The 27,534-nt window shown below is 38.3% G+C and overlaps 1 protein-coding gene across 3 annotated transcripts; it reads right to left on the bottom strand.

Moving 5' to 3' along the window:
* Positions 1-520: 520 nt before the first annotated feature.
* Positions 521-27,534, bottom strand: CWC22 (CWC22 spliceosome associated protein homolog). 3 transcript variants are annotated; one of them, XM_064718718.1, is made up of 20 exons: positions 27,179-27,380; positions 26,978-27,089; positions 24,266-24,333; positions 23,499-23,621; positions 23,129-23,383; positions 22,526-22,654; positions 21,178-21,346; positions 20,796-20,849; positions 19,765-19,900; positions 19,477-19,683; positions 19,294-19,356; positions 18,877-18,972; positions 17,584-17,665; positions 16,376-16,436; positions 9,478-9,555; positions 8,202-8,354; positions 7,263-7,390; positions 6,191-6,292; positions 5,888-6,084; positions 521-3,325 (listed from the first exon to the last, which is right to left on the bottom strand). In XM_064718718.1, exons 2-20 carry the CDS (start codon positions 27,002-27,004, stop codon positions 1,761-1,763), a joined length of 3,693 nt encoding a protein of 1,230 aa, XP_064574788.1. In that variant the 5' UTR covers positions 27,005-27,089; positions 27,179-27,380; the 3' UTR covers positions 521-1,760. The 3 variants fall into 3 exon arrangements, with proteins under 3 accessions (XP_064574788.1, XP_064574787.1, XP_064574786.1); XM_064718717.1 differs by lacking the exon at positions 27,179-27,380 and adding an exon at positions 27,514-27,534 and having other exon boundaries at positions 522-3,325; positions 23,129-23,386; XM_064718716.1 differs by having other exon boundaries at positions 523-3,325; positions 23,129-23,386; positions 27,179-27,379.

Raw genomic sequence — 27,534 nt, 5'->3', positions numbered from 1 at the left:
ATGGGTTAATAAAATATAGGCTATTAAACCCATAACACATTAAGGGAAGTATTATATAGATATATATATGTAGATATATTAAGTAAGCTTGTGCAATTAAACCATAATGGAGTATAGATTCTTTTCAAAATGTGCATACAGAGCTATTAAAGAAGCATAAGAATTAGCAGAATTCTCTTTAGAAAACATTCTTTTAAATTAAGTTTTTGTGGATTTCACACACTGCCAAAATGCACACATCATATTGAAAATGAGATGTGCATTGGGCAAAAAGCCAACAGTTTAAACATGTAACACATGATGCCACCCAGGTATTTTTAGCTGTGTGCCTTAACAAGATAGAAATCTTTTTTTTTCTGCAACATAGATTTATTTTCTATGAAAATGTTTTTGACTGAAAACATTTTTTTACATGTAAGTTTGCAGAAATAAACTCTGTAAAATACAGGAAAAAAATACACATTTTTCTTAGAAAAATGTTATGACAAGATTTAGGCAAAACTGATCTATTTCCTTAGGAATGGTTCTATTTTCTGTTATAAAACAGCTCAAATGTATTTCTTATGCTTTATACAGGAAATATGATTCACATATGAAATATGAAAGTTCTCTTTTGTCCAGCAATTGTGTTAATTTCACAAATAGAAAAGTCATACAGCAACAATAACTGCATAATTTGCAACTACCACCTCTTTCCTATTGACCATGCCCCCACACTATTTCCTATTTCAATCCTGAAGATTGAAAAAAACTTCAAATTTTTCTGTAACTTACTATTGAGAATTAGTCTTAATCAGATGATTTTGATTCATTTCTCATGAAATCAAGACAGAGTTGTACCCCATGGCCCCAAACAGAACATTTTTATATCATAAAATGGTGCAGTAAACTGAGGGTTGTTTTTTCTGAACTCTGCTTCCAAAAAACTTGATAACTTCAAAACACCTAAAAAATTAGAAACATCTCCTGTTTTGCTTTCTTGTTTTTTATAAACTGGAAAAGAGGTTCCTTAAATGTTCCAGCTGTACGGATAGAGTTGAAGATTAAGACTTGGAAATCAAAGTCACAACAGAAAAAGTAAAAACCAAACCAACCCTTTTTCCAAAAAGATCACAAGTGAAACTAGCTCAGGATGTCACAATATTAAAAAACGTTGTGAAAAGTCACAGAACAAGCTGACACACTTTCACATGTGACATTTAAAACAGCAACATTGTGTTTTCAAATTTTAAGTCTTGAAGAAAAAAATCAACTGAGTATTTCCTGAAGATTTTGGTCAAAAGGCTCTCATGCTTGCAAGGTTGAAAGAACATGCAGATATAGAATGTCTGTTTGAAAATTTTATCACTTTCTCACGTAATATTCACATTGTAGTCTGAAATTCTTACATTATCACCCCAGCCTCAGCATCTGGATTTCAAATAACAAGTGGAGTTAAAAACCAACAGGTTTTTAGATTGTGAAGTTACAATTAGAAATATTTGAAACTAAGTGACAAAATACCCAATTTGCTGGTATCTTACTGTTTTATTCACAAAATAAAAGAGCTTTGTCTTTCCAAACAAAGAACATAACAGAAAGATTCAATGATACAGTTATAAAAAAAGTGTTACTGAAAATTTGAAAAAAGTCTGGTAAAATTTACAAATGCAAACTATCACTTTGTACAAAATCTTCTTTTCAAAGAAACTTCAGGAATAGATTTTAAAATACAGTTCTACCAGCTTGGAAATGCACCTTGATCGCCGAGGGGGCTGGGTTCATTTCCGCCGGTGTGGGGAGCCCTCCCTGCGGCGAGGGGAGCGGTGAGGGGAGCTGTCCCTCTCCCTACGGCGAGGGGAGCGGTGAGGGGAGCCCTCCCTGCGGTGAGGGGAGCTGTCCTTCTCCCTGCGGTGTGGGGAGCGGTGAGGGGAGCTGTCCCTCTCCCTGCGGTGAGGGGAGCTGTCCCTCTCCCTGTGGTGCGGGGAGCCCTCCCTGCGGCGAGGGGAGCGGCGAGGGGAACAGTGAGGGGAGCCCTCCCTGCGGCGAGGGGAGCTGTCCCTCTCCCTGCGGTGTGGGGAGCGGTGAGGGGAGCCGTCCTGGCGGTGTGGGGAGCCCTCCCTACGGCGAGGGGAGCGGTGAGGGGAACTGTCCCTCTCCCTGCGGTGCGGGGAGCCCTGCCTGTGGCGAGGGGAGCTGTCCTTCTCCCTGCGGCGAGGGGAGCGGTGAGGGGGGCTGTCCCTGTGGTGAGGGGAGCTGTCCCTCTCCCTGTGGTGTGGGGAGTGGTCAGGGGGGCTCTCTCTGCGATATGGGGAGTGGTGTGGGGAGCCCTCCCTGCGGTGAGGAGAGCGCTGTGGAGGGCTCTCCCTGCGGTGAGGGGAGCCCTCCCTCTCCCTGCGGTGTGGGGGGCTCTCCCTATCCCTGCGGTGTGGGGGGCTCTCCCTATCCCTGCGGTGAGGGGAGCGCTGTGGAGCGCTATCCCTGCGTTGAGGGGAGCCCTCCCTCTCCCTGCGTTGAGGGGAGCCCACCCTCTCCCTACGGTGTGGGGGGCTCTCCCTGCGGTGAGAGGAGCTCTGTGGAGGGCTCTCCCTGCGGTGAGGGGAGCCCTCCCTCTCCCTGCGGTGTGGGGGACTCTCCCTCTCCCTGCGGTGAGGGGAGCGCTGTGGAGGGCTATCCCTGCGGTGAGGGGAGCCCTCCCTCTCCCTATGGTGTGGGGGGCTCTCCCTGCGGTGCAGGGAGCCCTCCCTCTCCCTGCGGTGAGGGGAGCGGTGAGGAGGGCTCTCCCTGTGCCTGTCGTGGCTCCTGCGGGACTCCCTGTGCTGCTCAGGGTACCGGCTGTGCCTGTCCCGCTGCCTCTCCGAGCCGTTCCTGAAGTGCTCCTCCTGCTCCCGCTCCCGGGGGCTGCAGCGGCCACGCTCCCTCTCGCGGGACTTGGATCTCTCTCTTTTCCTACTACTACGATGTCCATCGTCTTTATTCCTACGTCTGTAATTTTCATCATCAGACAGAGAAGCTCTTCTTTCTGCTTTCTTCAGTTTGGAATTACTGTGTTTATTTTCTGGATCCTTACTTCTTTCATGGTTCCTATCCTTTCCGCTGTGGTAACCATCTCTGCCGTTGGATTCATTTCTGTGGTGGTACTTTGAAACATCATCTCTCCTATGTGATTCTCTTAAATGTTGGTGATTTCTTTCTGATTTGCTCTCAGTATCACTTCTTTCCTCTTGCTGCCTCCTTCCAATTTTCTTTTCAAGCGATTTCCTTCTCCTTTCTTGTTTTTTCCTGGAAACTTTATCAGATTCTCTATTTTTCTTTTGCGTTCTCTTCCTTTTGGCTTTAGAAACATCTGAAATTATAACAAATTATGGAACTAAGTTGCATTTTAATTTAGTACATTAAATTTATTAAACTACAAAAAGAGTTCTAAAGAGTGTTTTTTGCCAGAAAACATTTCTGCACATGTATCTGGACAAAGGGTCCAAAATAATGAACTCCTGATTTTTATCCCCTTGCTATCTGCACATGATGCCTGTCCTTTTAAAACCTCTACCCGTCATCACCCTCTTGCTAACTTGTACCCAAGGACCAGGCATAGGCTGTAAAGTCATACACCAAAGCACTCTCACAAATAATCTTTTTTTCTAGGAAGATGAAAAACAGCAGATGAGGTAATATCTCCAACACTATCCCATGAGGAAAAAGAGGTAGGATGAAATGGCGTGAGATAATGGTATTGCAGCACTGTAACAATGGCCTTCAGGCTCATTTTTTAAAGGAAATAGTGACAGCTTTGTCAACAAGACTAAAACTAACTTCTGTATTTCTAAATACACAGTAGTCTCATTTCAGTGAACAGGTCTTACCTTCCTGTTTGCTCTTTATCAGGGACCTTTAGATCCCACTTGACAGTATTTGGCACTAACAGCCATTTACAATAACCATCCATTTGCCTTAGTGCATGAACTATAGAATCACACCAGCTGCTTCTTATCACCTTTTGAAAATATCACAGCCCTCAACTGATTTATTAGTACATGCATTATCTGAATTGTCTAGGCTCGTGTCTGAACTAAAGCTTGATGACATTCTGTTAAAATGCACGGATAGATCAATTCAGATACATCTTAATCCATAATGTTCTTTAAGCAGTGTTTTCCATACTATTTTACATCCACCAGCATGCAGGAAAAGACCTGAGAAAGAAAAGAACCAGCTGCTTTGATGGCAGATGTATTTTATCCTCTGCTGGACCTGTTTTAGAACTATCTCCCCAGGGCAGTGCTGAGCTGAGCAAGTTGATGAAGTTCCAAGCATTAACAGGCAGTATGACAGTAATCTCTAACTTAGCTCAATTTCTGATCAGCAGGTTTTCTATTTTTCTTTCATACACTGATCAACACTGAAATACTGCCACACATTCCTATGAAAAATACCTCTTAACTCCTCCAAGTAATTTTATAGATTTAAAAAGCTACAAACACAGGAAGACTTTAGAGGTATAACCAGTAATGGAACCTCAACTCAATTAACCATTAAAGCTTACTGTTATCTCCAATTAGTGTTTTGTACCACTTGTTTTTCCAATTAGTGTTTGTGTACCACTATATTAAGGTACACAAGAAACTGAAAAGTGAAAGCAGGTTGCAAAGGTATCAAGATGTGAATTTTAATGAATGTGTTCCTCAATGGAGAAAAGGCAAGTAGCAAGAGAAGGTCCTAAACTTTGAAAAAACCCTGTTTCTACTCGCAGACTGCAGACTTGGTTTGTCACTAAGGAGTGACCCCTCTGGTTCCTATCAAGCAGCTCAGCAGAGCTGCAGCTGTCCCTGCAGGACCATCTGGCCCTGTGCTGAACCAGTGCCTCCTGTGACCCTGTTTGGCCGTGCCCTCCTCTCGTGCTGTCGTCACTGATGCTGTTAGCCACGACACACAGCTCCACCTTGGACAGGAGACTGTGGTGGAGAACAGAACTGCATTTCCAAAGCAGGAGCAGTTCACACTGCTTTTATTTTATTCATCATTTTTATTTCAAAGGCATGTAATAAATCAAATTAACTTTGAATCAGCAAACTTCTGTGCAACAGGAAGTCATGCTGTGCTATCATCTGCTCCTGCTATATATACTGGGGGAGACTGCACACACTAACTGATAATAGCAACTACTTTAAAGATTAAGCAATGTTTATGACAGTTCATGTCTAATGGAAGTTTCTACATCAGTACAACAGTATAAGACACTAAATGCTAATTATAATGCATAAAAATACAAAATAAATTATAAGAGAAAGCTAATTCTTCCTTGGAAATTCCTCTACAGACAAGAAATTTCACTATATAGCCACACAATCTTTTTCTGAAGCAGAGAAATTAGAAATAGGGACTCAGATGGAGCACAATATTTAAACACATTGCTAGAACTGAAGAAATGATTTCTAAAAGGAAGCACATATTTCCAGGGAAAGACAAAAGGAGTATCAAGCTCACTCAATTAAGCCAAGAAAAAAAGACATCAGTAGACATGAGTCTCTATGGTTCACCAGTAAACAGACAAAATAATTGAGAATTACTCTAATCCCTCAATCTTCCAATAAACTGAAGTCATAGTAGAGTGCAACAGATATCAATTGTGTAAAAAAATTAATCTACAAACCAACGTTTCTCAGATATTTAAGTCTCTAATAATGGAACTCCGTTTTTCTGAGTACAAATTTTAAAATAAATTTCCTTGAGAAATATTTAATATTTTAAAACTTTAAGTTAAAAAAATGGATTGGTTTTTAAAACAGAGAAATGACCACTGTCTATAGCGAGATTTTCCTCAAAAGAAGTATACACAGAAAGAGTAATAAACATATCTGAGAAAGAAATATAAGAAAAGCAAACCGTTGTACTGCTGGTGTTTAAATACCTGAGTCACTGCTGCTGTCACTGCTAGATGAGGAGTCACTGCTGCTCGAAGAGTCTGAGCTACTACTGCTGCTGTCGGAATCAGAATCTGAGGAAGAGTCTGTGTCTGAAGATGAGGAGGAATCTGACGACTCAACATTTTGCTTCTGGGTCATGATCAACTTTGGTGCATTTTTAAGATGTTCCCGTAATTCATCCCTAATTAGCAAAAAAAAAAAAAAATTGTTCTTCAATGTTATTTTTTTGTTCATGGGGAGAGGGAAGATGAAGAAAGTAAATATCAAATGAGAAAAGTGTTTCTCACGTTAGTCCTCCAAGGCCAATGGAAGTGAAGAAATTGATGGCAAAGCGAGTGTTCCTTGGGTTATCCCGAGGCAACAACCCCTCAAAGAAAGGCTGCAGTGTCCTGATGAAAACAAACATCTGTATTAAACACCATGCCAGCTCAGCACTCCCACTGACATAAAGAAACTGAAAAAAAAACTGTATGTATCTTCACAAGAAAGCAAAAGTTTTCTCTTCACGCATTTTTCAACACTTTCGTTGTTTGTACCTATTATGCATCTAATGAAATGCTATTTCAAAACTTGCTCTTTTATGACAACATACAGGAGAGCTGAGTTGCATACATACTGACAGATAATGACAACAGAAACCTCAACTTTGTGAAGCCCTGAAGTGACTTGTGGAACAGCAGCAGCCTGGGAGAGCAAAGGATAACAGGTGCTGACAAAGAAGGTCAAAGATTAGGGATCCATGCTGCAATCCCCTCATATAAGGCCTTAGGGGCAGTTTCAAATTTAAGTTTACATTAACTAAAGCATCTACCACATTCTTCATCATACACAGAAGAAATTCCAACTTAGAGGAAATAGCTCAAGCAACTGCAAGTAACATTGTCAAAATATAACGCATTAAATCTCACACAGATTTAAAAGCATGTCACGTATACTACATGTAGGGATTAGTAAGTAATCCTAGAGAAACTGTTACTAATAGTTGTGTGTTTTTTCCTAAGTTTTGTCAGAAAGAGAAGGCCCAGTAATGTTTATTATGCAGCTATACAGCTGACAATATATAAAAATAAACTCGCATTTGGAAATTGTTACGGTAGCTGAGTGTCACTGGGGGTGGAGGGGGAACAGATACATCCTGCAAAGAGTCATGCACGTTCTTGAACTCAAAATGACAGCAATGAACTCAGCTTCAAAAGTGACTCCTTGCAGTGACTAAATCTACACATGAACTTATTCCTGAAGTACTGCAGCTACAGAAGGGCAGTCTCACTTGAACCTGAACACAGAGTTCTTAGCTGAACGTTTTCAGATAAAGAACCTAATTAAATTTACAGTTTTGAAAATGAAATTTCAACTTACACATCTTTTAATCTCGCATTTAAATTTGGAAGTCCCATATATTCACTGAGTTCCTGAAAGAATATTTTGACAAAAATTCTACTGGAGGATGTGGTAGTTTCTTCACTCAGTATTATACATTCAAGGACCTGAAAATATTCAGAAAAACATTAACCCTTATGTTTAAACATACATTTTTTCTCATCTTAGAAACTTTTGTCCTCCTGAAATAACTAATAAAAACTCATCTTTTTTTTCCCCAAGGTTCATAAATTCTAGTCAAGACTGTCTTTCTCAAAAATTCTTTTCTACCACATGGGAGCAGCTGTTGATCATATTTATGTTAAAAATTCTTTTCAGATTTTTTTTTTTATTTAGGAAAAATCTACAAGACAAAATCAGATGCGTGAACTTCTGGCAAGTTAAGAGATTTGGGACTTAAATACAGAAGAGGTAAAATATTTGGACTGACTTATGTGTGCTTGAAGAATGACAGGTAGACTAGGCTATGAAACAAAAACAAAACAATATGACAAGCTACCTTTCTATACAATATGATACCTCAGAATGTGAGACTGCATTTATTTATTAGGTATTTAAACCATAAAATGACAGTATTTTAATGGTCTTATAATTCAATACAACTTCTAATTTATCAAAATTTAGAAGCTCAAAACTCTTTTCCAAAAGAAGTACTTTTTAATCAACCAATTCCACCTGAACTCCCTAAAATACTAGCTTAAATCAACAACTAAAAAATGGGGAGAGAGGATGATAGGGGAGAGGGAGAAAAAGGAGATGGCACAAACCAGAATTCTTCAACAGTGTCTAATAACTTACTTAAATTAATCCAGTTTGCCACAAGTCATTACAAACTGTAGAATAAAACTAAAATTCATGTACTATATGTTACCGTGGAGTACTGGAGCTCAAGGACAATGGCTTTTTGCTTTAACTTACACTCCAGGGAATTGAATCAGTGTACAGGAGATGAGCAAACATCTTGGCCACATTCCTCAGTTTGTTGGTTTCCAGCCGATGAATGGTATCGTACTGCTCCTTGAAAATGGCTTCAAAGGACTCCATGTATTCTTTCTTGAGCATGCAGAAACGCTGAAACAGCACGGTACCACTTAAACAACCACTTAAAAAAACACTAAACGTGCAAATAACCTACAACTAAGTGACCTAATGGTGTCAATATTTACTGCAAGACTTCTTTTTTAAATAACCCTTGGAGGAAGAGCAAATACTCAAATGGATCTATTTTATAGCTTTGAGCAGTTTGTCAGGACAAGAAACTCATTTGCATTGCAAAGCAGTAATTATCAATTCTGAACTACAGCAAATTATCCAGCATTTTGCTTGACTTCTGTACATCAAGTATTTTCACCTGATACAACCCCATGTTTTTTCAGGACAGCACTAAACAACTATTTCAATTTACAGAGGCAGCAGGAAGCAGAAGTAAGACATTTTGGACATAAACATTTCAGAGAATATAGAAATCAACATATACATTCATCTGAACATGCCGATTCATATGGTTACTGCTTTGTAACTGACGGCCAGCAAAAGGATTTCCTGGAAAAATGGATGAAAAAAATGAGAAGAAACATTCCCTTTCAGCACAGCTTGCTCCCTTGAGAAGACAAGAATTCCATCTTAATTCTTCAGACACGCCAATATTATCAATAGAGAAGCCTTAAGTAAGAAATAACTGCAGCTACATTAGCAGTTAGTTACACAAAACCAGAGAGTTAGCTGTTTATTGAAGAGCAAACAAAACACCCCCAAGCCCAGGACACAAGTATTCAATCTTGTGCTCTAAATTAAACATATTAAGCAGCTTTGAACAAGGTGGCAAATGACAAGTCTCCAAGATAACTCTTCAGCACTGTAAAAAAGGTATTTTCTGGTAACTCATAATACTATTATGTCTTTTTACCATTTCTTTGCCACCGATTTATTGTTACACCATAATGAGAAAAAAGGGAGGCAAAATAAGGAACAATATAAAGGGAAAGTGAATTCTCTCATTCTGCATTTACTATGCTTTTTACAATCAAAGTACTAATTCAATCCACTAAAACAATCAACTAACATAAGCATCTTCAGAATGATAAAATGACTATTAGTTTAATTTATCCATTAAAACTTAAGTTTGACACACAAAAAACAGAGTAAAACAATGAAATTTTCTATCATAAAGTATAAAATCTGAAACAGAACTCACCCCTGCCAGTAGCCCAAAGAATTTCTCATATGTTCTTTGCTGAGCACAGCAGTCAAGTATCATATTGCAGAGTTCTTTCTGAGTTATGAAAAAAAGAATATTTCTCCAGGTAAATTCACTGTAGCAGCAAAAACCCTATCAGTACATACCAAGCAACTGAAGGAAGCTTTACATGGTTGTGAGCTTTGAAATGAATATTTACATCAAACTTCATGGGCAACACCAGTAGTTTTCTGAATTTCTACTGGACATGAATATGAACTTTTGCCCTTCAAATTTCCTCTTCTGCCTAAACTAAGATTTATGTGTTAACACAATATACGTCTAACAAAAAAAAATCAGAATTCATTTACAAAGAGACTTTAGCACAATGAGAACAGGAGTTACAAGAGAAAAAGTTAAGGTTTTGAGGGTCTTTTTCATGGTTTTGTTTTTGTTTGTCAGTTGCTTCTTTTTGTGATAGTCTTTTTAGGGTTCCTTTTTGTTTGTGTGAAATAGTATCAATCCCTGCATTTAAAGAAAATAAAAATTCTTTACAACTTCTAAGTGTTAAAATGGCTTACAGACAAACATTTGGAAACACAATGTGCATTTCTTAGCAGTTATTTCCAAAATCAGAAATATGCCAAACTTATTCCCCTGACTTTCTGCCTGAGATACAGCTTGCAATGCAGCTGTGAATTGGTTCAGGGTACATTTGGCAACATTAATTAAGGCAAGTGAGCAAATGTTTTCATACAAATTAAAAGCCATGAAGTTACACAATCCTTAAAAACAGCCCTGCACTTTTTGCCCATTCACTTTTTTATTACTGTTTTCTCCTAAGACCAATTCCATAGTGCAATCCAATTTATGACACTTCCAAATAGGTTTCTGGCTGTCAGTCATGTATCTTTCATTATTAGTTTAATTTCTCTTTAAACTAATAGTAACATTCCTATAAAACCTACTGGATGATTTCATACTGGATTTCATGTTCTCCCACTTGTGTCATACTTCCAAGCAAGTATTCAGAAGAAACATTTCTGCCCATCATAAAAGCTCAAAACAAATAAAAAGCCAATCAAGCTGAACAAGAAAAGAAAACACTCCTCCAAATAACAAGGCAGTAATGTATCAAATAAACTTACAGATGTGTTTAAAGGCATTCCTGTTAACACTGTCAAACAGTGTTAATGTGATGTATTAAAATACATATTAACTTTTTATATTATCCCATTATACAGTAATGCTGCAGTTAATCAGTTTTTAACAATAAAAAGGGTAAAGTGCTGATGCCACTGTTAATAATGTCAGGAAGACTTGAAAAACAAATTACTTTTCTTCCTCATCTTAAATGCAATTATAGCCTTGGTATCCCCCTGTGGTTTACAGTAATTAAATATTTTAACATTTTAATTAAATATTACAATGATTTCTAGGAGGGTATCCTGAATAACCACACACACGAAAATAGGTTTGCCCATAAAGTCATTCTTGCTGGTTTTATCCAAACAATTTGAGGTTAGGTCTAGAGTAACTGTCTTCCAGATTTAAAATTAACAAACTTTACAATTATTTAATTACTTTTTGAGAGATGCAACAAGCTCAAATGGCAAATCTAGCTTAATTTAAAGCTTCTAAAGTTAGTGAACTAATATCTGGACTCCCAATGATGTTTATGGCATGAAGAACCTGTTTAGCCCATCACTTGTTTTGAAGACCACAAAAAATTTGTTGCCCAATTTTACAGGCAATTTTTATACTGTGCTGTTTAACTGTTTTCATACAATGCTCAATAAGTCACCACCCAGCTTAGTTAAGAAAGCCTATATAGCTACCCAATCATGAAGTAAAACACTTCAAAACATCTGACATCTCATAGAGATGGTGAATCATCTTTTTTGAAGATCTTGAATTTATTATTGTATAGAGAACAATAGCACTTCCCGAAACTGCTAAGACAGAAGATAAGGAGAAAGGTCCTACTAAATGCAGTGCATTTCTCACAGTTCTGCCTAAGCAGTCCCTATCTGCTCTTACCCAAACAGAACAGCAGTTCTGATGAACCGTGACTCAACCTAACATGCAAACTATCATCATACATTAAAAGATGCTAAAGGAAAAGACAGAAAAATCAGACTTGTTTTGGCTTTTTCTCCCAGTTTTACAATTTAAAACACAACCCCACCCTGCCCAATCTATCTTCTCTCAGCTTCACACAAAGGCTGTGTTCATGGCAGGCAGAAGAGCTAAAGTAACTTAGCCCCTTCTGATCACAGGTTCCTTTTCACAGCTAGTACTCCCCCCCCGCCCCTTCTCACCATGTTTTGCAATTTCTCTAAGATTTGCATTCAGCCAAGATTGCAATTTCAGAGCTGCCCCCCAGGCTGCCTCCATGTGGAGGTCACTTCTGCCCTCCTTGGCTGGAAGTGATGCCATTCCCACCTCCCTTCCCCTGCCAGCCCCACAGCTCTGTTCCATCCATTGCATACACAAGCTGAAGCCATCATGAGACATCCCCACCCTGTAAGCTATTCTTAAAATATAACATTCTCAATATCAAAACTTAATTTCTAGAAGTTTCTTCACAGAACTAAAGGAATTGGTTTGCCAGGAGCAAACCTAGTACAGGCCTCAGGTTCATTTAAATCAATGTGAAATCGGAATTATGTGAGACAAGTGCCTTGCATTTCATCTACCTTCACTGCTTTTACAGATGCCACACTTTTTTCACTTTTAATTCACTGATGCCTATTTTACTCCCACTGACTACCTTAAAGCTTTCCTTACTGCTGCATATTTTAATGGGTGCAACCATCACACAGCCTACTTTTCCCAGCATCTCTGCTTTCTCTTCTGAATTTGTCAAGTTACCACTTAGAGCCAAAGCTGACAAAGCCATGGAAGGTGTTTCAGCAGCAGGCAGCCTCTTGTCAAGCTATGTGCAGTGCTTTTAGCAGCTACTACAAAGTCTCCAGGTCTGTCCTCTGCTCAGCTAATGGCCTTCCTCAACTTTTGTCCCTTTTTTTGCTCAATTCCTTTTCTGTTTAGAGCAACATATGCTTAAAGCTGAATATGGTTATCACAAATCTTGTGTAATCAGACTTAATATTTTACACTGGAATCATTAGCTGGATATAAGGATAGATATATTTTATATCATACTGCTACTAGTCTGCAACACAAAACACACACAAAAATGAAATAATACACTGAAGTCCCACAGTATCTCTTTCCTTCTACCTGAAGGCTGCACATGCAAAACTTCACTTTGAGTGATTTCACTGAGCAATTCCACCTCCTTAGGTTACATGCATACACACATCCATGGAAGACCAAAATCCAGGCAGAATTCTAGCTAATGCCTGCCTATCACTTACACAACAGCCTAATTCTGTATGGATTCCGTACCTTCACTTTGTAGACATCAACAAATACCACAACATGGTATATGCATGTGATGTACTTTTTTTTAACTTGACAAATCATGGAAATTTAGAATGACTCTGCACCTCAGGCCCACAAAAACCTCCTACTTCAAAAGAGAGGAAAGCTGCTTGAGGATGATTATCTTTTACAGCCAGCAGCAAGGCTGTGAACTAATCACAGTGCAGTTGCTAAACCTACCAGCTGCAATGCCCTCCAATTAAAGAAATTAATGTATCTAAGAAATCATCAATTTGACCAAAGCGTATTTATCAGCCTTTGACCATCCTGCTCTACATCAGCTTCCTGAACTATATTTTCACTGAAAGTGAAAATAGTCAGGCCAACATAAGTACTTGTGTTATCTTCAAGACTCAAGGCATAAATAACACGAGACACTGACACTCCCACACCACCAACTAGGACTGCTTTGAGCAAGTGACAGCACCCCGTAAAAATGGAGATGTGTCAGATGCATGCATAATTCCTTCAAAAAGGCTGTGCCTGCAAGAATTTTTCTCATTTCAAGTAAAAAAAATAAAATCTGGTGACGCATTATCTTTATCTGGAATATGCACAGTGTTAGAAGAGGCTCTAATTTAATTTAGCAACATTTCTGTATACAAGCTTAATTCTTATCACAAAACCAAGAAAGAAGAAAAGCCTAAAAGCCGTCCCATTTTAGGCACATTTTCAAAGAGCAAGAACAATGTATGGTCGCTTTAATTTTTTTTAGTTGTCTGCATTGAGGCCAGGCTTGTTTGATTGCTCTTCCCCATAGTTCAGAAGCCAGAAGAACTGGTTATACCACACTTCTCTAACTACAGTTTTAATTTATTTAAATTTTCTTCTTTGGTAATACATGGGATTAACACAGCTTTAACAGAGATAATAACAGCATTTTTTAAAAAAGTAAAACAGTGAGCTCTGCCAAGACTGAACATATGCCTAAAGAAGCAATTGCAAGGCTTGTTTAGAACAGCTTTGCACAGACTGTAGTACAGACAGCAAAGCTATTTCATTTTTGATCTGCAGGCTTCAGCTGGGTCTAAATAACATGAATAAAAGCAAACCCACTCCTAGTAAATTTACTTAAAAGTGAATTAGCACTTTAAATGTTTTCCCTCAAAAAAAAAAAATAAAATCCACAGGACTGCTGACGTCCCTCCTCAGCAGCTGGTCCTAAACTGCAATGCCAAAAAGCAGTATTATGTTGTTCCAGTCCACAGATTATCCATCTGAACCTTAATCCTCTTTCTGTGAGTCAGAGCTGTGTGATAGATCCATTACTGGTATTAAACAGACAAACAACTTGTGTTGCACAGCAGTTAATGTGACACAACGATCTGATACTTCAACCACTGGTAAAAACTGCTAATGTATTTCTAAACTCTACCCTGATAAATCCTACCAAAAGTTTCTACACATGAAGATTTCTGGAAGAGTTACCCAGAAAGCTGGTCATTAAGACTATTAGTCTCAAACCTGTTGTTTGCATCTGTCTTTAGGTTTCAGATATTCTGACTAGTTTTTTGATTGTATTTAATTGAAAATTTACTACTCAAAGCTTGGGGAAAACAGTCTTTATGACAAAATTCAATACATATTGCTTTATTAAGTAAAGTCTTTCAGAAGAAAAGCAAAACATTACTGTAAAATCAGACTTGATTTGAATAAAAATTTTGCAATGAAAATCTTAAGTGGCACCTGATTTTTACGGAATATTTTCGCTAAATGCTAACTTGGTGTCATCTGCAAACTCAATAATAGCTTGTTTTTTAATGAAGGCAGAGGGAATTAATTCAATAAAGGCTTCAGTCTCAAGACAGTAGCTTGAATAAATAAAAGGTGATTTTTCCATCTTAAAATTTGGCAGCCAAATTAAACAAATTTCCTGCTGAATGTATTCAGTTTCTTTAATCCACATGTACAGACTCAAGTCCTAGAAACCCCTGAATAATTTTACTGCCTACATCTGCTTATTCCTTCTGCTCTCACAATGATCAGGAAGTGACTTCCTTTTTTTAAAGATTTTTGTTCCCATAAAGGAGCTTAATTCTATACAATGAGCAAGTCAAAGCTCTCATATCTTTGATTAAACGAGGTGAAGAGTATTCAGGACTCTTAAGGAAAAGAAGTAATCAGTACAAAGTAGAAGCCTCGTGATAAGAGGACGCAGTTTTACAACAGTTTTCAATCTTGAATTGTAGTAATTCCTACAACTAGTACTGAATTGTAGGTTCATACTAATGGTCGAGTTTTTCTTTTTCCTTCCCTTATTTCTTCTGATCAGCTTTTGCTCACAGAAGTTAGGAGCTGACAGAGACTGCCAAGGTATTAAATCCTATGGATTAAGTAGTTCTCACTATAAGCAAGTAGTGTTGTGCATTATAACTCTGTATGGTCTAGTACATATATTCTAATTGCTTGCTTTATTCTTTATAGCTGAATTGATTTGCTGGGCAACAGGATTTTTTTTCTCTTTAGAGTTTTTCAGGTTATGTGTACTTCACTGAGAATTATAATCTTATGCATGCTTAATATTACATTTCATGCACAGAATTAGAGAACCAGATTTAAAAAAATCACAATCTCAGTTCTTAGTTTACTTCCATGTAAATTGCTTAGAAACAAGCAACAGTGTAGGAATTTAAAAAAATTATAGGTAAACAAGTTCTCAAAGAACACCTAAGCATAGCCCAGATCTCCCCTTACTAGTTAGTATTATACTAAAGTTACTTATTACACACACTATGTCAAATAAAACTGATAATTAAAGCCACAAGAAGTTAGAAAGCCCACCCAAGTGCAACTCCTATGATGACAGCTTATAGCTGTCTGAAAAGCTGCTTGGAAAATTAGATGTGTATTTACATTCTACCAATACTGAACAAAAGTACTGGATGAAAAATTGCTTTTCCATTACTTGAAAACACAGCACTTACATGGATCTTACAGAGTCTGAGGACAAACCAGCTTTGGTCTCATGATCTTCAAAATTACAGCCAAGCAATCACTCAAAACTGCTTTAATTCAATATGCTTACTGTGAAAGCACCAAAACAACACACTCATAGCACTGTGCTAAATTTCAAGCCCCACTGATAAAGTCTACAGCTGCCTGCAAATATTACCTTCAACCCAGAGTCCTTTCAGAGACAGAACCCTGTCATGGTGCTGAATTCATGTCATAGGACAGAACTTTCACCAGCCCAAACAACAGATCTTTATAAAAGGCTATGAGCAAACATTTGTGTTGCTTGACAGAAAGGAGCACATGCATAAGACAAATTGCTTATGAAATGTGTGTCAGTCTATTTGCTCTAAAGGTTGTGGAAAAAGTTTGAGGAACAACAGCTGTAAGGAATGACTCTCATTCATCTGCCTGCTATACAAACTAGGTCGTGGAATGTGAGCAAAGTTTTTAGATACTACCATAGTACTGTGTCTCTATAATGTTAGTAACAACAAGAGGAAGAGTAAAGGCTTACAGTCTGACTTTCAGGGAAGTCCATCTTCAGCAGTTTGTGAGCACATTCTTCAAAGTCTAAGCTGAATAGAAAAAAACACTTATTATCTGTGCAATATACACTATACTAAAAACATTCCAAAACTGTATTAAGAATCATTAATGGTGCTAAATCCTCAACTGTTTTGAAGTAAAGTATGTCAGCTGTTTGATTTGCTAAGACTTTTTTGCTGTTGTGTTTTTTAAATAAATATTTTGTATTTAATGAGTTTCTATCTGAAAATTAATCCAAAGTGATTACATTTGCATCAATTTGAAAACCAGATGATCCGAGTCATTACTGCTATCACATCATCTTACAAAACTTAACAAAACAGAAAAGTGGGAGCTTGTTTTGCACATTTTGAAACACACTGAAATGTAAGCACTTCAGACCAGCTCCAAAAGTAATATACACCACACAGTCTTCTCTGTGCACTCCTGTTCTGAAAGCCTTTAGCTACCACCACTGGGTACATCCTCCCCCCACATATCAGATGAACAAGTTTGAGTATGACAAGAAAGTATTCAACAGTAACTTTGAGAAATGTGAGAACCTTTGATACCGTCAGGATAGTATTAATTAATTCATCTATCTAATGATCAACACCACAACTACATTATTGCACTTGTCATGCAGCATCAGACCTGCAGAGTATTATGGGCTGCAAGGTATCAATCTTTCAGCCTGGTGACACAGAAGCTACAATCAGCAGGTTTGGAATATTTGTGCCACAAATTGCAAGCAGAGTTCATTCTCAAGATTACCACAAGTAGACTATACTTCAGGGTTGGTAACTGTATACTTATTTTCCAAACAATGCAGACAGCAAAAGAACTCCATCTCAGAAGTGGGGACAAACTACAGAATTTTTAAGCATGTCTCAAATTTTTTTCATAAATTCCCAAGATGCTGTTAAATTTGAAGATCACTGACTTCTGTTCACTCAGAAAGTTCTCATTACAGCAATAGTCCCAGTCCACTACTCAAACATTTTGAAATAAACAAGATTCATCTTAGAATGAGAATTTGGAAAACAGTTTGCTTTACACAGGTCAGGCTCCCTAAAGAACACTTCCCTACTTTTTTTTTTCTTTTAAATTGCACATTAAGACAGGATTTTTAAAGAAAGAATTAAAGTTCACTGACTTCAAAAGAACTGCACTCCTAGGTATATAATTTATATTTACCTTGACTGAATAGCCAGATAAATTGTACGACGGAAGGAGACCAGGTTAATTTCTGTTTTGTCATGGACAGTAACTTTCTGACCTGGAAGAGAAAAACATGGGTTTGTAAAGAGCAAACCATTAAGAGGAAGACACATGTAGTAATTATTTAGGACAGCTCTATTTACCATTTACTGAGTCTGTAGCACACTATTTTTCTAGAAGTACTTAGGACTGTTTGCAGGTTTATGGGGTTTTTTTATGTTTATTTTTATAGATAAGAAAAAAAACCCAGTATTTGCTTCATCTGTAACAGATGTAAATATTTAGAGACAGTTTTAAAAGGGTAATTCTTTTAAAGACATTTAATGTTTCTTAGTCACTGCAACCTCTAGGTTTAACATGTCTTGTCAATATTATTAGCAATCCATTTCCTGCATAACTTAGGCATACAATGCTTTAAGCAGCATTTCTCATTTTAACAGGTAACTCTTACTTCCTGTTAATTGCAGGATCCACATTACAACATTCTGCAAAGTCCTGGAGCAAGTGTAGAAAAATCCATTCTGAACCAAACTACTCTGGGAACACTTCAATTTGTAAAATACTCACTATTCCTTCAGTCTTTTAAAGTTTGGTAAAAACATAAAAAATGAGAAATTACAGGAATGTTCATACTTTTCTTGAACCTGGGAGCTCTGCTATTCTGTGAAATATTCCACCAAATCAGTAAGGAAATCCATTCCTGGTATTGTACAGGAACAGTACTTGACTGGCTTTTCTATTACTCATGCAGTCTGCATAAAAATTTCAGTTATGCTTATCCATCAATGTATTTTCCTGGGAATTGAATACATTCTTTGAAAATGAATAAGTTTTGTCTCTACTAAAGTGAGATATGGAGGATGCAGATACAGTTGTAAGAAAATCCATCCTAATTTTGAAAGTTACTTAAAAATATGATTGAGCATGGAAAAGTTGAGGCAAGAGTTTTCATTTTGTTCTTTTTCATGTCTTACATTTGCAAGGCTTTTCTCCAAGGATACTGTCAAAAAAAATCATTGGTATCTCAAACTGATACTGTCAACAATAATGTGGCAAAGCTGCTTTTCCTTGTCTGCATGTGCTGAATGCTTCCTTTCAGACTTTTATATTGTCTGCTAGTATACACTTAGATCTGAGAATAACTGAAGAGGAAAACACTGCTTAACATTCGAGCATCTCAGTTTTGCAAAACATCTAAGAATCTGAGCTCTTCTTTCTTGTTTATCTACATTCAATCAATTTCTTGTAAGGTGCCAGTCATACACTTACCATCCTCATCCTCCTCTTCATCATCGTCTTCATCTTCTTCACTACTTCCAGCTTCTTGATTTCCTTCAGATTCAGTGTCACCTTCATCAAGAATTTCTGAAAGAGCAGCATCCCAGATTAATGGAACACAGATCACAGTATTTTCATTACAAAAACCCCCCTGATCCCACCCCTGAAGAGTGAAAGGATGTCTCAGGTACAGAATGTGGAAGAGGCCAAAAAGCAGATCTAACATAACTCAATGGAAACACAGATGGAGAAACAACACTGAGGAGCACAAACACAAAGGAAAGGTCTGTGAACTGAATGAGTTGTATAGAACAGAAATATCACCCACGGTTAAATAAATGTTGGCAGCAACAGCTGAATAAGCAAATGCCATAGGTAATGGCTGCGCATACACACAAATGCCCCTACCTTTCTTCAGCATTTTGTATTTCTCTTCATTTTCCATAAAGTTCGGATCCATCTTGAAAACATCTTTAGAATAAAAGAGAATCTTTATTTAAAACACAAATTGAAGAAAACGATTAATATTTAACCTTGAATTTATTTTCTTGGGGAATGCAGTTAAGGAATTATCTTTCATTTCTAACTTACTAAGAACATCCTCTGGGTTGTAGTCATCTTCCAATGGCAACATATGAGTAAACTGATCCTCCTCTTCCACGAGATCTAATCCCTCTGGAATGATTGGATGATCCTTGAAGCCATCCTTGCGTACAGCAAACATGACTTCTATCATGTACTGAACGCGCATATCGATTTTGGATTCGTGCAGAATGTGTCGAAGGCGATCAAAGATTGCTTTGGAGAAGAGAGAAATGTAAACATGAAAGGTATTTACTAATACCAGTGCCAAGATAGGTTTTGGCTAACTGTACTTACCATTAATACCTCTAGGAGAAACTTCTGTTAATTTGAGCCCGCTCTCTTTAATAAATCCAATTGCTACTTCAATACTGTCATCAGTAGGCCTTTCAAGCAGCAAAGTGAGCATTTCCAAACATAAAACCTCATGAGCCTGTGGAAGAAGTATCAGCAAAGAATTAGAATGCAAAATATTACACTATCACCACAGTCACTTACTGGACAGACCTGTCCAGCCTTTGAGGATGCCATAACACAGCAGTTTAATCACACACGGCAGCAGTAGTGGGGCAAAGCTGATTAAGAGGAAGTGAAAATTTCAAATCCAGTTCTACCATCAGTATTTACATCAATTTTCTAGTGAATGTGACTCTTCTATTGAAGTGCGCAAGCTAGCAAAGAAAAATATTTTGCCATTAAGAATTAACAGAATGCATTTCCAAGAAGGAAACAAGCCAGCACTTGCATTACAGAACCCAGCTCTAAGAGCATTGTATCTATAATTAAATAAGATCTTCCAGGACCAGGCATATAAGCAAATCACCCATCTCAGATTCATTTCCTCTTTAGCAAAATGCTGAACATTCCCAACACATTCCTGAGACACTGCTTCCTGACATTATTTAAATCAGAGCATCCTGATTGCTGACACATTAACAAATGGAATAGAGCTGGATATAAATTTGATTTAGATGCAACTAAGTCTACTTCTGCTAACACACATGTTGCAAGAAAATTCTGTTTAATATCTGTGGGACAGAGCCCCAGATAATCCTTGCTTTGCATAGAGACATGCCTGAATACTAGCCCAAACACACACATGAAATCTTGGGAAGCTCTGGAGCAGAAGTGCAGTGATAAGTAGTGATAACTGCATAAGCAATTACCAGTATCTTTTATAAACAGAATTTAACAACTTAAAGCAGGGACCACACTCAAGCTTTCAGCAACTTTCAGAAGAGAGAGAGAACCTTCATTTAGGGTACTGCTGTCTTAAACTAAAAATTAGCCATATAGGGTTTGGATTGAGTAGAAACAAAGAAACATACCACATTCTGATTCATCAAATGTGCAACAAATTTCGAAGACGTTAGACAGAGTTGCTGCAAAAGAAATAAACCAGGAAATTTAAACATACAGAAGAAGAAATTCCTAACCCAGACATACTATAGATAAATGCATCTCACAAACGAATTAGAGTCATGAAACTATTTGAGGATAGATAAAAAATTAGAATTAAACACCCTTGCCTAAATGAAAAAAACCCAAACTATCACAGTATCAATCCAGTTTCATGGTACTCTAATACTACTAAATGTCTCATTGACTGGTCTTAACCCACGTCTTGGCTGTGCTCCTTTGAACACACTTGACACAGTTGCAGTGCAGAATTCCACAGTTCAGCACGACGCTCCTTCACATTTTACATACCTTGTCATTTCTGCGATACCCTTTACGAAAATTCAGTATCAGCCTCTTGAGGATCAATTCACCGATATTCGGAAACTTGGAATTGATGATTGCCACAAGAGCTGCATAAACGTGAGTAAAAATCGGAGAGGCACTCTGAGCTTGCAAAATGGATCTAGACAGCAATCCCCTGGAAAAAAAAAGCAAGTTTTAAAGATCTTCCTGGTAATAAAGCATGTAATGTTTTCATTCAGTACTCACCACATGAAATAGTGTTGTGCAGTTGGAGAAGCTGGAAGAAACCAGATTATGTTTTTCAAACCATGGTTTTTCATGCCACAATTGGAGTTTTGCAAAATGTGTTGCACAAATCTTTCTGAAAAGTTCTTAAACTGTTACCTAATCTTTCACTAAATATTGTTCATATTACAGATAGATTTAAAAATGCTAAGCATGCAGAAAGCCATCTTGTATCCTGCAATTATCCCTTTTTTAATCTGAACTTTGACTTATTATAAAATACTACTTAAAGATTAAATGAATGTAAACATAGGCTTCATGAGGCAATAGTTCTTTTATTATTCAAATGGTCTCTTTTACATTTTTTATCAAGAAAGTCTGAGAAGCATCTGTGACTTACTTCCCCTCCTCTGAATTTTGCTTTCTGTAATGCTTAGAAGCACACAGAATTTGACTTTTGCTGTGTTACTCAACTACATATGGGTGAGGATAAAAACAAAACAAACCTCCAAATATGGAATCTTCAAAGTACACACTGATATCCAAATCTACCTTCCCTGTGGCCTACTGAAATCCTAAAAAAAACTCCTACAGAGCAAGAAATACAAAGTGCATAGAGACCTTATTCCTACTTACTTTGGCATTGACAAGTGGAATAGAACTCATTTCATACTAGTGCACAAAAATTATTTTTGGATCTACCAAGCTACAACAGCATAATGGTCTTTTCTTTACAATGCATCAATAAATAACACCAACAGGGTAACTGCAGTAAAACTCTTTTTGTTAAATAGTGGCTAAAATATTGTCACCCCAAAAAATAAAAAATGAAGCATTACAAGCAAAATAGACAGCGACAACTGTAAATTACAAGTCATTCAAGTAAAATGCATTGGGAAAACCTTAAGAAAAGGAAATATACACCATCTGTTGCACTCTTCTATTCCACCAAGCACACAATCTTTTTCCCAAGTAAGGGAATATTCTGAATAGGACAACATGGCCCAAGGTTAACACTAAGATCTGACTAACACCCATACACTACTAATAGCACACACAACAGTGTCCACATGAAGAGCGTACATGCTCCAGAAAAGCAAAAGAATTCTTTTCAAATACCAAGGCTTACCTTCCCCGAACAATATTCTCCTGAAGGAGCTCGTGAATGATGTTTTCTATATTAGAAACATTCACTTTGTTGACAAGACCATTGATCGACTTCTTCAAGGCTTCCCAACTCATCCTCTGGTATGCCAAGCTATTACAGAGTATCACAAATTGATAATGTATAAATTTGAAGCGCCACTGAGCAAATTTATATATATAGCACATATTCACACTTTCCTTTAATCATTAAAATAAATTAAAAATATTCACTGCATAAATGTTAAGAGTTGTTTACAATTCTACATTCAAGCACTAGAAAATCATTGAACCAACATGATAAACCAGAGTGTAATTCTCTGAAGATATGGTATAACCCAGTATGTTGCTTTGTAAGATGTTCCAAAAAAATCCTAGATACATTTAGTATCCTGCTTTACTTTATAATTTCCACTTTGCAGCAGATGCAGGTACAGTTTATTCTGATTCTCTTATCTCTCTTCTGATAAAAATATACCTTCAAAACAATGATCACAACCCTTAATGCATCCTATCTTTCCCAACATTCTCTAAACAACTTAACTGTTTTGCTTGCAGCAAAAAACCTACTATGTAACTTTGAACTCACCTATTTTTATCAGTAATTTGCTCTTGCATCATCCTGAGCTTGGCAGGTGGAATATATGCGCCACCTGTGCGAGTGAGGATTGGATCCACCTCTTCTTTCTTCTTCTTTGAGGTGGTCTCATCATGAGCAAGTGAGCTCTGGCCTGTCGACCTCTCCGGACTCCTGCGCTCAGGTGACGAGTACCGTCTCTGCTTCCTTCGATCGTAGTCTCTGTCCTCCCATCTCTCATAGTGCCTGTCTCTCCCCCTCTCCATCCTTCTAAAGGAAAAAGAATAAATACCCACTAAACACCCAACTGTATGTGAAAAGCTTTCACATTTTATTCTTTAAAAGCAAGTATTTCATTACTGATTAAGAAAGGGCTCCAGACCTTCCATCTGAAGTTCTGTCATCATAGTATTCCCGTCTTGAATATTCCTCATCATATCTGCTGTCATCAGAGTACCTCCTCTTCCTGGGCGATCGAGACCGAGACCTATCACGCTCCATATCCCTACACAATCCATAGCACAAAAACTTTTAGTAAGAGGCTGAGAAGGGCAATGGTATTAATATATACTTGCAATATAATGTAACAATGCAAAAGTGTTCCAATTCTGCAATGTGAGTTTCAAAATATGTGTCACATCAATAAAAGGGTCTAGTTTAACAATAATTTGTCATCAGGAAAAAAACATAAAAAATCAAAGAAGCACTGTAAAGGAAAGCTCCTAGAATCTGAAATTAAATGTTTAACAATAATAACATCAAATATGAGTGCTAAATTCAGCACCTTGTATTCCTCGAACGTATGTATTCATTTGTTTCTACTTATTTTGCCTGTAGAGCATGAAGCAATCTTGCCCAAAAATGGTAACTGTGGTATCAGCAATATGTGACTTCAAGCAAAAAGCCAGCATGTAACTTCCACTTTCAAGTCTCATGATAATTTAACTAAATACTGAGCTTTAGTAACAAACCCATTTAATTACTGTTACATTATCACTCAAGTATTTTATAAATCTATACTTGCTTTTTACCACTTCGTTATGGTAGTATATAAAAAGAAACATAATCTGATGATTTTTTTTAGCTTCTCTAACTCACTATGTGAGGTATATAGACAGAATTGAAGGAAACAAGAATCAGTCACTTTACCTGTCCTCTGGAGACAAACTGTCATGTCGGGAACTGTGGTTTTCCCTCCTGTCATGACTGGAACCATGCTTTAGGGAAAGAGAAAAAAAAAAAAAACCAGTCAAGCCCCAACATGAGTGTGAGCACCTATCTTAAGATCAAAGCACACCATGCCTCAGTTCCCACTCTTTTACAAGAAGGGCCATCAACAAAGCTGATTGCAGTCAGGTATGACAAGGAAAGGTTCCTGGCTCTCTAGGAACAAGCAGTTGAACAGCTGGACACCCAGCTACAGGATGCTGCAGATGCCAAATGCTTCCACAGGTTCAACTGAACAAACACTGAAGAAAAATCCACAAGGGTTACCAAAAAACTTTATCTGGCACAGGAAGCTGCAAACAGGTATAGAGTGGGAGTGTACATGGGCAAGTACTTTTATAGTTGCTCTATCCTAAACTCTTTAAGGCATCTGCTGTTAATTACTGCTGGAGACTACAGTAGATGGACCACTGCTCTGCCTTTCCTACTTCCTTCTTTCAGATGCCATTTTAATTTGGTGTGCCACACGCAGTACCACAAACAGAATTCCACCATTTCTAGTTTAAAGAGTGTCTTTCCTCTCTCCTAAAAATTCCCTTTATTGAGCAATTTTTCCTTACAGTCCACCTTTTTACTAATTACCATTTATTTCCTCAAGAGTCATTCCTAGTTTCATACATTACAAACACCTGAGCTGCACTGATTTACTTGGCAGATTTGCAGATTGTGTAAGTGATACACACTTAAACAGCTCACACCAAATTCCATGGGCTGAACCATGACGTGTGTAAGTATGGAGTCATACAAAAATCAGAATGAGACAGCATCTACAACAAACACGCAGACATTCATTAACATGTTTCTAAACAACTTTGGCAGAATCAAGAAGCAGCATTTGTAACCGGAGTACTTTCATTGGAAGGGTCATCCCTTCCTTTAAAATATTATTTATGATTTTTCAGAACTACAATCTCATGATGCCACAGAGTGATTGTGTGTGAAACTCAACAAAAGTATTTCCTTATGCACCTTGATGGAACTCCCTGCAGCAACACACAGTTTGTTCACTGAAGCAGCACCCTCTACACCAACTGGCACACCAGTTCTTGCCCCACCAAAGAACCAGTTAAAACTCTGGGTGACCAGAATATAATGACACCTTTTCCAGAAAAAGCAGGGCAGCTGTTATCTCTAAGAACTTAACTGGGGGGGTGTGTATATATGCAAACCAATAATTGTTTTTTTGAGGCCACTATAACATATGCTAGAATGCTGCCTTTCCTAGGGTGCATTTCAAATTGCTAAAATTACACCCAGCATTCCATTGCCTGCATCAAGATGATGACAGAGAACAAGGGCATTGCATTGTCACTGGCAGCATGCATCCCTATAAAAGTTATGCCCACCTGGTTAATTTTAGAGCCACGGTATCTTTGCCAGCAGAGACAGTACAAGAAATTCACACACTCACCAAGGTTTGCTACCCCTTTCAATGACCATTACACCACAGAGCAGATCACTGAATTCATTCAACGGTAAGAAAAGTCCTTGCTTTTTTTCCCCAGCCCAGTAATATAATGCCAGCCTGTATCCTAAGCTTCCAAGAAAGTGGTAATAAAAATCTTTGAAGAACACAAAATAGTTCCTGTATTTAAATCCTATCTAGCAGTGGGATGAAGGCACTGGGTCTTTTTAGGATGATCCATTCTCATCTGTCTCTGCCCAAGCAGAATCAAAAATACAAGTGTTCACAGAAATAGAACAAGGTTATGGCTGTTTCTGTGTTTGGCATTTACCACATCTATGTGCAAAAGCAGCTTTGCTTGTTGAAGAAATTGTCACCTTCAGGTCTCTGTGACCAGGTTTTCTGCCACAAGTTAGTCCTCTTTCCTTGTCCATTTTCATCAAAATGATTAACTGAAAGTGTCCAAACAGTGTGCTTTTGCTAACTGGTTCATTTTAACAAATGAGGGAGCACCAACAGATTGGGAAAACAGAAGGTATTAAAACTACCCCTCAAGCATCCCTACTAAAAGCCACTCAAGTCAGAAAAGTTGGGGCAAAAAGAGTGAAGAAGCCCAAGAAGGTTCCAACTGTGGACAAACAGGCAAAGTCATACCACAGATTTCAGGTACTGCATTATAACAATATTGCTCTGCTAACATGTCCCAAATCTGGCCTTACAAATGATGTGTACCTCTACAAGCACAGCATTTCTCAATGTTTTCTTCTTGCATTCCCAAAAAATTACTCCCATCCACTCAGAAATGGCACGTATAGGTATTAAAAAGAAAAGTTTTAACACGCATAGTATGACATACAGTTGTCAAATTAACTGCCACTTACTGTCTCTACATCTTTTAAGATTGTTGTGAAATTTTTCAAAATCTTTCTCTATTCCTCCACATGCTTACATTTACTGTGGAGCCATCAGCATTCAGTCAGTTTTGACCAATTACTGTAACATTTCACAGTATTACTATTCAGGACTTTGATTGCAAGGACAGCAGCAGCTAGAAATAGCTGTAATTTACTGACTCCTAATAGTATTTATCTTGCAAACAGCTGCTGTCACAGATATTATTACTCCCGTTCCATTCAGGAAGTTTTATTTAATATAATGTTAGCTACAAACCTGATTACCAGCGACATGGGAGTGATCAAATCCTACAATTTAGGTCTAAGAACACTTACATTTACTTGTGTCACCCTGCTCTTCATCTTGACTTCCCGCTTTTTACAAAGTTCTCAACGTGCAGCCACGAGGCAATCCAAGCTGGAGTTCAGCATATGAAAACCATTTCACCTGGAACACACAGAACACAATCAAGAACTTTCGACTGCACACGGTGCCGGAACACGCACCTTTATTGGGTCCTTTAAGGCTGTACTTACACAAATCCTTTAACCAAAATGTTCCCCCGGGTCTGTTCCGATTCCCTGCGGTCTCACAGCGGCCGCACAGCCGCAGCCGGGAGCTCACCGCCACAGCCGGCCCGAGCGAGCGGCCAGGCCGCGGCCGGGGCCCTGCCCACCGACCCCGCCGCACGGCTCCCGGCCTGAGCCCGCCCGGCCCGCGGCCTCCCGCTCGCGGCGGGGAAGGCCGTGAACACTCGATCGGGGGCTCCCCCGGACCCCACGGGGATGGCGGGAAGGGGCGCCCCGCCGAGCCCCGAGCCCCGAGCCCCAGCCCGAGCCCGAGCCCCAACCCCCGAGCACCCGGCCCGCACCTCCCGCCGCTGCCGCCGCCG

Source organism: Zonotrichia leucophrys, chromosome 7 (genome assembly GCF_028769735.1).
Source record: "Zonotrichia leucophrys gambelii isolate GWCS_2022_RI chromosome 7, RI_Zleu_2.0, whole genome shotgun sequence".
In the NCBI taxonomy this organism is placed as follows: domain Eukaryota; kingdom Metazoa; phylum Chordata; class Aves; order Passeriformes; family Passerellidae; genus Zonotrichia; species Zonotrichia leucophrys.
This window is presented reverse-complemented; position numbering and strand designations above follow the sequence as displayed.